Source organism: Anser brachyrhynchus (assembly GCF_964034855.1).
Source record: "Anser brachyrhynchus genome assembly, chromosome: 20".
NCBI lineage: Eukaryota > Metazoa > Chordata > Aves > Anseriformes > Anatidae > Anser > Anser brachyrhynchus.
The window spans coordinates 7,810,257-7,822,710 of NC_137713.1; the positions used below are offsets into that span (position 1 = coordinate 7,810,257).

Sequence of the window (12,454 nt, forward strand, 5' to 3'; positions counted from 1 at the left end):
TCCACATTTGCTCAGGTGCCTGCAGAAGGCGACGCCGCCCACCAGCACCTAGCTCTGGGCAGGGTGCTGCAGGCACCAGAAGCTGTGAACCCACCCCAGGGGAAGGCTGCGCTGAGCACAGCACCAGCACCAGGCAGGGACCGGAGGAGCCTTTCAGTCCCTGCACTCAGGGGAATGTCAGAGACAGCACGTGCAGCAGCTCGGGGGCCTTGGCGACCACTTTCTAAGATTGTGAAAACAACCTGAGCTACTAAGTTCTTCTTCTAATCCTATTTAAAGTAGGTTTTCACAGTTCCAATTTTAGACTTCAAGTCCTATTTACAGGACAGAAAATCCCAGATAGTGACATTAATCAAGTTTTACTTAGCTTGGTGTAAGACGTGGCACATTAAAGAACTAACTGTACTCGGGATATGCCAGGACATCTCAGATACTAATGGATTTTAATTTATTATCTAAAATGAGCTGGTCACAGCACAGTGTCTATGCAGTTTTAATCGTTTGTGCTATGCTTACCATAACAACCCAAGAAAAAAACAAAAAAACAGTTCTAGTTGCAAGAGTTGATGGCACGGAGCACAACAAAGGACTTACAAGGGCTGATAGAAACGAGTATCAGAAGTTACATGAAGAACACAGCTTTACAACACAACTTCCCAAGCAGGAGATTGACCAAAGCTCTGCCCAAACATACACGAAAAGCCTGAAACAGCTCCTCCTCATAAGCACAGAAAATAGGGAAATGTGTTTTATGCACAGAATTGGGAGCGTGGCGTTGTAAAACGATTTCATTTGATTCAACCCTGGTCTGAAGTAGCCAGGGGAACGATGCCCAGACCTGCAGGCTCTAAGAAGCGCAGTACCCGCAGTCCCACAGGATCCAGGCTCGCAGGGGAAAGCTTCCTTCATTACCAAGTGCCCAAATCCTCGGGGTGATCCTGCTCTCCGATCATCTGCCTTACCAAGCCCTCCTGCCCCTCTCATTGTGTGGAAGCCTCCCAGGGTCACCCCAGCAAAGCAGCAAGCATCGACTCACTTCTGATAACAAAAAAATGATGGAAATTGTGAGTTCACATGGTAATTGCGAGCCTGAAGAACGTTTGCTCGAGAAAACGAGCAGGGTGTTGTGCCCAGCAATGGACAGATGAGCTGAAGACACAATATTAGCAAGCTGCCCTTTTCCAGCATCCTAAGAATTTCGATAGCCAGACTCCAGGCCAAAGGAAACGTGCAGAAACCTATAAGCAAAAGAAAACGAGAGCTCCTGGAAGAGGATAGAGCTGGCAGAAGGGAAGGGAGGGACAAATCACTGTGCTCAGGTCCCCCCACCCCTTTCTTCTTTTTTAATACACCAAACACTTCTCGTGCTCACATAAAAGAAACTAAGGTTACAATTGTGCAAGCAGCTCTGTACAGAGGTCTCCCCCTAGAAAATCAATTGCAAGACTACTGGCTCCTTGTTACTAAATGTTTAATATTATCCCATCTCCACAATTAGTATTAGAAAAGCAACTATGCTCATACCAGACATACCAAACCCAAGTTATTTGAGTACTATCAATATTAACACGCGCACACAAAAGTTGCAACATAAAAATAGATATGTATTTTGCTGACAAAATTAACATTATCATATTTCAGATCACAGACAAAGGGTACATTTTATTTACGTCTGAAAATGAAGCAAACATCTTTAAGTGATAACATGACATAAATTTACTTTGACATGCATATGCAATAAAACCTGTAAATGCCCAATAAAAATAAAATGAAAAATAATTACAGACAAAGCACAAGTATAAATTTTATTGAGCTATTCCGACGACATTTATATTTGACATCAACGAACCAAACAAGAAACAGATTCAAGCTGATTAGAAACCTGAGATAAAGGAAGAGACAGAGAAGACCCCGGACACTGCAGCAGACCGTGGGGAGAGGCTGGAGAGGTTCCTCCGCTCACAACTCAGCCACCGGCCGTGGCAGCAAAGGCCACTCCTTCCCAGACGACCTCAGAAGACTCCGACTACGCATGTGTTAAAAATTAAGCACATGCGATAATGCTTACTGGGTCAGGGCCTTGGTGATGTGCTAAATAGGGGTAAAGCTTATTCACCTTTGCAAAGTTCGAGTGCGACCCAGAGCGGTGCTCAGGGGCTCGGCAACCCAGCACCGCGCCCCTCCAGCCCAGCAGCTCCTCGGGAAGTGAAGGCATGCGGGCTGAGTTGGTGATCAGTACTTCTGATGGCACACGTAGACATTAAATCACAACCCCTAGCCCTTAGCAGAAGGGCTTCAATAGCCCCCACCACTGCATCGCCCCCCCGACCCCGCTGGCAGGGGTCTGGGGTCACCCGAGAGCGGCGCTGCCTCCAGCTGAAGCTCAGGACCTCACTTCTAAGTGATGCAACCATGGGCTGCTGAGCATTAAATTTGACATCTCTACCACTGGGTGCCTATAATGTAAATTTTAAGCAGCCTTTAACGAGCAGAGAATCTGAAGGGAAAGTTGCTAAGTTGCGTGTCTTGCCTTCAAACACTAACCCAAAGCACCTGCTGGTGTGTTGTGAGGTAGAATGCATGTACGTACGAGTAACTCCGAGTTGCACCTCCATAACCCTTTGCAGGAAAGGTTTTTTCCCAGAGGTTTGGTACCAATCACCAACAACGACCTTTTAGGACGTCTGACAACTCAGTTCCTCTTCCACACTCGTTCCTATAGACATTGCTTCCAGCAACAAGCCTGAAAAACCTCCACAAACCAACAGCAGTACGTCCTCTGTTTCATCTCTTTAAACAGAAATCAAACAGAGGTGCAGAAAGATGCACCAGTGACTCTTCTTTATGCTGAGCACAGAATTTGGCAGAAGCCATGAAGAACCACACGCGCTGGCTGACAGCCCTCCATCTCTGCACGCTTCATGTTCTCCAGGTGGAGAACCGCATCGCAGAGCACAGCACAGGCACCACGAGCCACCAGCAGGGCTGGGACCCCCAGCTTACAGCAGACCACCGCCACCTGCTATCGGCCACTCACCTACTACGAGCCAGTATCAGCCCCCGGGCATTGCTCCCCGACATACTCACAGTGTATAGACTTCTGATGAACTGACACACACCAGCTTAAGGTTACCACTCTGGTAAGGGAAGCCCTTTGTTTTCCCTAAAATAAGAGACCGACAGCACCCCGCAGCCTCCAGCACCCAGGAGCACGACGTAACCAAACTTCCACTGCACATCACCACCCGCAGCGCTACACTTCAGCTCTGCAGTTCAGTTTCTAGAGAAATAAGCCAGGACATTCTCATGCAAAACAAATCATCTTCTTGTGCCTGAGATACATCTGGAGGTTTGTTTGTTTGTTTTCTAGAAACGAAGACTCGCAAGTCAACAGCTATTAAATCACCTTTCAAATTTTGTGAAGTAAGAACAATGACAACACTTTTGTTACTCACAATACCTGAAAAATACCATTCAGTGGTTAAGGAACTGCTTAGCTCTACCAGGAACATAAGCCCTATTTGTTACAGGACAGCACTAAAATCTGTCGGCGTGCTCCGGCGCTGTACCACCGCCCTGGTATCTCCGGCGCAGATCTTCCCAGGGTGTTCCCACAAGCACGGCACGGTGGTAAACCCCAGGCTATCCTTTTGTAACACGGGCGAGCGCAGGTGAGCCGGGTTTGGCTGCAACACGGCAGCCAGGCACTTGCTGGGAGACCCTCCGTGCTCCCCAGCCGCACCACCCCAGACCTGTGCACGTTCTGAAACACGCTCCCTCTCCTCCCAGCTGTGCTGTAAGGAAAGTTTCTTTTCCAAGCCCTAGGCTTAGGCTTGCTCCTTAACTCCTTCCTCCCTTCACCACTTCCCTCTGTGAGCAGCGTCCTTTCCCCCACCCCACTCGTTTCTGTTTCTGTGTCCCTGCAGTGTCACAGACCTCAGCTCGTCACAGGAGAGCCACAGACCGAAGCCACCACTAACCAAAAAGCAGCAGAGGGGATCTGGATTCCCTGTACACATAAAAAAAACACACGGAAGGAATTCTGCCGTGATCCACAGCGCAGGACCCCCCCATCTCCATAGTTCAAGCACTGCTTTACAATTTTAGCAGGAATCAGACCACGGTCTGGTCTCACCCGCATGCTCGTGTGGCTCCAGGCTCAGCTGACCAGTAGCCAGACACAAGATCTCCAAACGTAAGATCTCGTTTATCAATGCTTTTGCCTAAACTTTCATGTTCTTCACAGAAACCTCGCAGCAGCACTTCCAGGTGCTTGCAGATTCCTTAAGGCGCATTTCACAAACCGAAGGTACAACAGGGCCCGCTCAGCACTGAGGCACAAGCTCACACACTGGAGACAGTCCCAGCTTACATCCGCACAGGCCTTAAAAAGCTCACGGCCAGGGCACAGACACGTGGGAACGTAAAGCCTCGAAGGAAGGCAGCTCCTAGATCTCTGTGCATCTGCTTCCAGCTTCCCCAGGCAGGGCTGCCTCTACCTCCACCTCCCCAGAGTAGCCCCCCTATGATCCACAGAGCTGATCACCCCAGCTCTGCGCCCTCCACCCGACCATAGAAGCACACCTCAGGCCCTGGCAAGAGACTTCCTTATTACCCCAACTGCAGACAAAGGCACTAAATTACTGCAAGGCAGGGAAGCGAGCGAGCCGCCAGCAAGGCGAGCAGCCATCAGACAGCATCCGTCTGAAAGACTCCGGCCTCAGACTCCGTCTGCTGCGGCTCTCCCGCACGGAGCCACCGGGTCACCCCCCGGCCTCGACGCTTCCCACCCAGCAGCGCAGTTACTCATGCTCAAACAGCCAACGCTGCTAAGCCACAGAAACGCAGCCTGAACTGCTGCAGAGCTCTTGCGAGAGCTGCAACGTAAGCGCCACCAGGCAAGAGCTGTGGGTCTAGCACAAATTCTTTGCTGCCTACTGCTTTCCAAGAAACCCAAGTGTTATTTGACAACAGGGGAGACCACTGTTACATCCAGCAACCTACACCCAACATCTGTAGGCTCCGCATTTCATTTTTTTAAGAACTTAACTCTGCTAACGTTCAGTTTTCTGTTTGGATTTCCACCTATTTCATAACCCGAGCACTGCAACATGCTCTATTTTTTCAGTATAATTAACAAGAAAAGCAGAAGTGACAGATGTATTTGCCTTGTCAGAGCAGAGGAAACAAAAACAAGTTGCAAACATACATCCCACAACCTGAGTAAGACTCATCTTTAGCACTTTAAGGACCACAGCTATCCTGATCACGAGGCCTAATTTTTCTCATCTTTCCTGGTAAATTCAACCCTACACCGAAAGCCTGTGCATGGGGACTCTTGTACAAATGTCTGCCCCCAGACTTCTTGGCTTCTGCTAACGACCCCCTTTCAGCTTTCTCCTGCTCAGCTTCACATCTTCGTCCCCACTCCTTCAGGCATGCAGTGTAGGAATATCATCACCACATTCTGGCTCCAGAAAACATCACATTTTCACCACCTTGCCCATGAAGTACACAGGAAACAGCCAAGCAAAAAGATAAGCAAACTGCAAAATGCAAAGAACACAGGCAAGAGAAACCTGGATATCCAAGACAGGAACACACCACCCCGCTCACACCCCAAGCCAACGAGCCCTGCCTGCTGGGTGTCTGAAATAACAGCAGACACGCACGTATGGATCTCCTCTTCCCATAGATAAACCGCCTTCATTCGCAGCCTCAGTGTGATCAAACTGAAACTTGGGGCTGTGCATTTCTCTACATCCATGCATTACAAATCAGCTCGCAAATAAAGAATAATTGTTCACTGGAATTTTAGACTGCACGTATTTTTTTCTTTAACAAACGTTTCGCCCATTACTTGTTTGGTATTGTCACACAGAGCCAAGCAGAACAATCTCTCTTTCCAAAACATCCTAACCATTGCCATATTCCAAATCCCCACTACTGCATTTCTCGATACATTATCCAATTAACTACAAAATTGGCATACCAGCAGTCTGACTGAAACTGCCCTGATTCTGCCATGCTTCAGATGGGCATTATTTCATCTGAGGAGCAAGAAAGAGGGCTAGCAAAGCTTTCAGAAATTTCCTTCTGAGGAACAGATTCAAGAATCCTAGGGAGGCCAAACTGTCAAGCCAGAAGTACAGCGTGGGCCCTTAGTACGTCATGCATGCTGGGTGCCCAGGGATGCTGCTCTGACCGCCACAAAAAGCCAAATTTGCCTATTTCAGGCAAACAAGGGCTGGCAGAGTCGACTGGCAGCGGCGTCCTGTCTTTCAGGTATCCGCAGCCCTCTGGGTTCTCTCTCTTGCACCTTCTCGCAGAACTGCCAAGTTGCTTTCAGCACCCGTATCTGATCGGGTGGGGGAACAGGAATGCACTTTCAGCAGCTAAAGACTCCTCTTACTGCATGTTTAGCTACCGTCACAAATAACCGAGAATTGACTACTTTTAGGACAGATACAAATTCTGCAGAGCTCTGTATGGGTAAACAAAATTAATGCTAAGATGCTAATTCCACTTCTGATGAAGCATGGCAACTCTTCACTTACAGCAAATCGGCTCGTGCTCCAGTACAATCAGGCCCAAGGAAAAGATGCCAAGAACTCCACCTGTTTCTAATTAAATAATTCAATAGCTTCAGTATTTAAACGCTACTCATTACTACTTAGTTTTTCCAGATTTTGTTACAAATTTTGTAATTGTATAGTAAGATCAATGGGTTACCTTAAACAATTAGTCACAGCAGACATAAAACTAATACTCTATCCTCATATTAATCATATATGATGCAATACTGGGATGAGATTTACCAAAGGAAAAAAAAACACAAGCAAGACTTGGGGTTAGATTTTAGTTCTGTAGCCTGATGGTAACAAGTTCTGCCGTTCTGCTCAAAAGCAGCAAGAAACTGAAGAAGCTGTACTTTTCACTAGCATGCATGCGTGCCCTAAAAAGCTTTGAGATTTTGAGACTCGTACTTATTTGCAGAACGCTTCAACACGCAGCGCGTTCGGTTTTCGAGCAGTACTAACTTTTTCCATTCATCCTGCAGACACAGCTTAGATCTGAGAGGCAAGCTAGGCTTACTCGAGCAGTACCGCTGGTCGGAGAGGTACGGCTGGGCCGCCTGCGTCTGCCGATATGGGCACACAGAGGCACACACGCACGCTCAGAAACACCGACCAGAACCTGGAACAGGACGGCATGCAGCACCCACAGGCTCGTTTTCCTGCTCGCCGGCAGAGGGGTGTTTTTACGGGGGAGGTGATGGCAAGAGACACCAAAAACGAGAGCCGTGAGCGAGGACCTGGCCAGCAGCAGGTAACAAGCTTCACTCTGCCGCAGGTCCAGCCGACTGGGATAGCACGACATCTCCCAAGAGGAGACGTGCTTCTATCTCGAGGGCACCAGCACTGCCCCAGTGCTTTAACTCGCATTTACGGCCACAGCATTCACCGTCTGCGAGGGTCTGTCTTCTCTACAACTCCTTCGCCATGAGTTATCAAACACGGATCCACCTTCGGCAGCAGACTCACGCAGAAATGATGCCATGCCAATTTCATCACTTCTTTAGGAAATGCAACTAACCTTCGCTGTAAAATAAAAGTCTGCATGCATGCGTTTGAGGTACAGTCTCAAGTGAAGAGCCGTGTTTGGTACTTTTAGGAAACCGCCATTTCTGCGCGTCATATTCCGTTTGTGAACAGACCTTTTTGTTCTTTAATCCGAGTTCTGAATTATTTAACCCTGCCTCCAACTCCTGAAATCTCTCCTCCTACAAACAAGAGGTTATTTAGTGAACGGAAATAAATAATTAAAAGAGTCAGACCCTACAGTGGTCTTGGCTCCGTTTTTAATTAATATTGACACAATCCCGAGAAACCTGCTGCTTAATATTACAAGGCAGGTCGAAGCTCATCAACAGTTAAATGCCCTCTAACAGAAGGCAGAAGAGGAAGTTGTGAGCAGGCAGCACGCACGTCGCGCCGCTGCCAGGAACACGGGCACAGCCTCATCCTCAGCTCCTCACAACTTTCTTGCGCAGCAAAACGACGGCTTTGAAGCCACCGAGCCCACAGCTGGGAGAGCTGGACTTGGCAGGAACTACGCTAAGCACAAGTCCTTCGCGTTTCTGCCCTGGAATAGAGTAAAGAAAGTACGGAAAAGGGAAATTTTTACTGTCTGTAATTCCACACTCAAAAGACATGACTATAAATGAATGGGGGGAACAAACAGCTCTGTAAGACTGAGCTTCACACTCGGTAACGATAGATTTAATAGCATATTGCTTCATCTGCAAGTGGGAGTAAATATTACACTACCTCTTCATGCAGATGGGTGGGTAAAAAAAAATAAAAAGCGAATTTGAAACAAATTAACTACTCTGCCTAGGGATGAAAGGTCCTCTCTCCCTCTCTGGTCACTCCAGGACTCTCCGCGGGCAGGCTGAGCACAAAGTTTGTTGGGTACGGACGGCCTGGTGAATCCGCCACGAGGTGAGCAGCCCCAATCCGCAACCCGTACAAATAATCACGAGTCCTCGGGACCAGGTAACGAACACTGCTCAGACAGCTCAGAGCTGGCACTACAGGCGTGCTTCAAAGGAGAGCCTACAAGCTGCTCGAGTCAGCCTGTCACATCGAGCCTGTAAAAATAAGATTAAGGTTTGTGGAGCGATACTCCACAACAGGTTTTACAGTATGCACAGAAATTAAATTATAATAAAAGTGAGGGGTTTTTTTTTTCAAACTAAAAACAGAATGGAACAATCTATCAAAATGCCATTTGGCCGCGTTCATTACATTTTAGAATTTAATTTACATGATAGATACTTTAGCGTAATATATTTTAATCAATAAGCATTTCTGAGGGCTTTATTTTATAGGAAATATTCAGAGTTCCCCGCCGTTAAATGTAACGCCGCAGCAGTGACGTTCCGAGTGTTTATTTTTCTATGCTAAGCAAGTACAACCACGCATACACAGAGGCAAAAGTCCACAATTAAAGATGTCAGACCTTGTTTAAATACATCTTAATTTAATCCATTTTATTTTATACAATTCTACATCTGGACCTCATTTTCTGTATTCCTGTAGGTATTCTGGGTCGCTATTAAGAATCCTTTCAAGTGAGGAAAGTTCAGCCAAGTCTACCTTAATCCAAAGCCTTTAAAAGAAACAATAAAACACGAAAGCAGCTAAAAAAAAAAAAAAAAAGGGCAGACGGAGAGGGAAAGGCAGCGCCTCACCCCACCTCCCGATGCACCTGAGAGCCGGCAGGGACCGGGGCCGGCACCGACCCCAGGCGGCTCCGCGCTGCCCGGGGAGGCTCGGGGGGGCCCGGCCCCGCTGCCCCCCGGCCCCGAGGCACCGTGATGCCACTCGGGCCGGGCCCGGGGGGGGGCTCCCAAACCGCACCGCCCGGCCTCGTCCCCTCACAGGGGCACGGAAGCGGCCGCCTGAGCCCCCCCCGGCCGGGCGCCCCCCGCTCTCCCGTCAGAGCGCGGCCCCCGCCTCCCGTCACGCTGCCCACCCCCCCCCCCCGCCTCACCGGGCCGCCCCCAGCCCCTCGGGGCGCGCTGCCCCAGCCCTGTGACCCCCAAAAAACAGCCCGGATCCCCCCGTCCCTCTCTTCTTTCCCTTCCCTCAGCTCCCCACTGCCCCCCCGGGGCCGGCCGGAGCCCCCTGCCCGGCGGCGGCTGAGGGGGGAGAGCACCGGGGGGGTTACACCGGGGGGGTGCGGACCGGGGGGTGGTGACTACAGGGAGGGAGCACCGCGAGGGGGGTGAAACCGGGGGGGTGACAAGCACCGAGGGGGGAGCACCGGGGAGGGATGAAGCACTCAGGGAGTGACACCGGGGAGGGGGGGGGCAGTACCGGGCGAAGGGTTACACCGCGGGGGTGAGGACCGAGGGGGGAAGCACTGGAGGGTTTAGCACCGGGGGGGGCACCGGCACCCCTGGGCCGGCACCACAGCGCCCCCAGCCCCCGCCGCTCCGCGCCTGCACCGCCGAGCCCGGCCGGCTCCCCGCGCCCCCCCCGCCCGCACACCCCACACAAAGTCCCGGCACTCGGGAAACTTTCCCCCGGCCGCCCCCCGGGGCTGAGGGAGGCGGCGGGGAGCCGGGGCGGGGAAGGGCCGAGCGGAGCCCCGCAGAGCGGCGGCCCCGGGGTACCGGCGGGGGGGGGACGCGCACGGGAAGCGGGCAGAGGGCAGCCCGGGACGAAGCGGGCTGGAGCGGCGGCGGCGGCCCCGGTAGCGCCGGCTCCGGCGCCATCTTGGGCTGATCGATGAATTGAACAAAGGGGATCGATTTCCGATGGGGCCGCCGATCGGGGGCGGGGGGGGGGGGGGGGCGAGCGGAGCGGCGCGGCCGGGCGGAGCGGGGGGATCCTGCGGGCGGCTGCGGGAGGAGGAGGAAGAGGAGGAGGAGGAGGAGGAGGAGGAAGGAGGGGGGGAGGCCGGGCCCGAGGGAAGGCGGAGAAGGGGAAGGGAAGGGGGGCGGGGGGGGTCCGGCGGCGCGGCCCGGCCGGTGCGGCGAGCGGGGGAGCCTGACCTGCAGCTGCTGTAAATCAAAGCGCTTCCAATATTGAAACATCGATCCCACATTGGCCGCCATCTTGAGACATATTGAGACAGAGTGAGCGGCTGATCGAGGGAGAGAGAGGGGCTGGAGTTCGGGAGCCGGGAGGGAGGGGGAGGGAGGGAGGGAGGGAGGGAGGGAGAGAGGGAGGGAGGGGGGAGGAGGAGGAGGGGCGGGGGGGGCAGGGGGCGGGAGGCGGGCGGGGAGCGCCCAAATCCCGGCCTGGAGCCCGCCGGCGGCCGGAACGCGGAGTCAGCCCCGTGCGCTGGGGGGGGGGGGGGGGGGAAGAGGAGGGGGGGGGGGCGGTGCGATCATAGAGAGCCCCCCCCCCAGTGTGTGTGTCTGTGTGTGTGTGTGTCTGTGTGTGTGTGTGTGTCACCCCCCCCATCCCCGTGCTTGGGGGGGGTTTGGGCACGGCTGGGGGGGTATTTGGGATTTGGGGGGGGTATTTGGGTTTGGGGGGAGGTATTTGGTTTTGCGGGGGGAGTTGGGATTTGGGGGTGATTTGGGATTTGGGGGAGAATTAGGATTTAGGATTTGGGATTTAGGATTTGGGGGGGATTTGGGGAGGGGGGCATTGCCCACAGCCCTCCCCCTCCAAGCTTGGCCCCCATCCCCGGTGTGTTGGTGGCGGCGGGGGGAGCAGGGGGACCCCCACGTCCCCACCGGCCGCACCGTCGTTAGCGGGGTTCATGGAGGCGCGGGCAGGCGCCCATGGGGCCACTGCAGCTGGCCGCCGGCTCGGAGGGGGCGGCTAACACCGGGGTTGGAAAATCAGCTCATAGCTTCGTGCGGCATAGCCATAGAAACGGAGATCACAAGGATGAAATAACTTATTTTGTTCTAAACAATAACGTGTCCATAAACGCGGTTTATTCCCCCCCCCCTTGCGCCCACCCCGATGAGTAGGGTGGGTTTGGGGCGCAGCTCGGCCCCACAAGCTCTGGGTGGGCAGCCCGCGCACCCGCTGTGGCCCCGCAGCGTGCCCGGTGCCTTGCGGGTGGCCCCGCGGGACTGAGCCCGCTGCATCGCGCTCCCCAAGCGCTGCCGCCGCCGCTGCCTCGCACTGCCTCGGCGAAAGGCAAATAAATAGATCTTCCTCCGGGAAAGTAAGCGACGGTGGATTTTTCGTCAAACAGTATTTGATCATCAAGTGAATTTAGTGCTCGCTCAAGTCGGCGGGCTGACTACTTGAAAATGGCTCTGTCTGTCTTTGGAGAAGTTACGGCACCGACAGCGGCGGAGCGGCTGCTGCAGACTATTTCCCAATCTGCCGCCGTCCTCCTTTGGAGGAGCACCATCGCTTCAGCCTCCATTTCCACTTTTTGCTGAGGCTGCTGCTCACAAAGCTCCTAATTGCGACGGCGGGTTTTATGTTAACGAGTCCCACCTAAGGATCAACCCGACAACTGTAGACCTTCGCATTTTTGGTTGGCCGTACCGGGAATAAAACTAATGGCACTAGGGTACGAGAACGCCGGGCCTCTGCCTGCCCAGCTGGGCCGGGCACGCTGCGGGCTCGCAGCACGTGCGGCCGTCACGGGGCTGGTAGGGGAATGAAGCCCCTCGCCCTCCAGAAAGCGTGTCCAGGGCTGGCAGTGGGGGCTGCCGAATGGGAGGCCGGGGGGAGGCCGGGGGGCTCGGCCGGGGCCCCCCTGCTGCAGGCAGAGAGAGGGTGTCGGGCGCGGCGGGCGTCTGCAGGGATGGAGCCCTGCGAGCCTCCAGATTCTGACTAACAACGTAACCGGTTTGGTAGCTCTAAAATAGGATTTTAATCCTGGGAAGCATCATTTCACATTCCAGTGATCTAATCAAAATCCTCTCCTCTAATCTCTCCATGGTCCCCCCTTTCTAGATGAAAGA

At 52.9% G+C, this 12,454-nt stretch overlaps 1 protein-coding gene across 13 annotated transcripts in view; it reads right to left on the bottom strand.

Moving 5' to 3' along the window:
• CUX1 (cut like homeobox 1) overlaps positions 1-10,744 on the bottom strand; it is a 268,818-nt gene extending 258,074 nt beyond the window's left edge. For 12 of the 13 annotated variants that reach the window (XM_080563174.1, XM_080563173.1, XM_080563171.1 and 9 more), the window contains exon 1: positions 10,565-10,719. In XM_080563174.1, the coding sequence (XP_080419300.1) occupies positions 10,565-10,627 (63 nt within the window). In that variant the 5' untranslated portion in view covers positions 10,628-10,719. Of the gene's footprint in view, positions 1-10,564 lie in introns of all 13 variants that reach the window. The other variant, XM_080563165.1, reaches the window with a different exon arrangement.
• Positions 10,745-12,454: the final 1,710 nt, after the last annotated feature.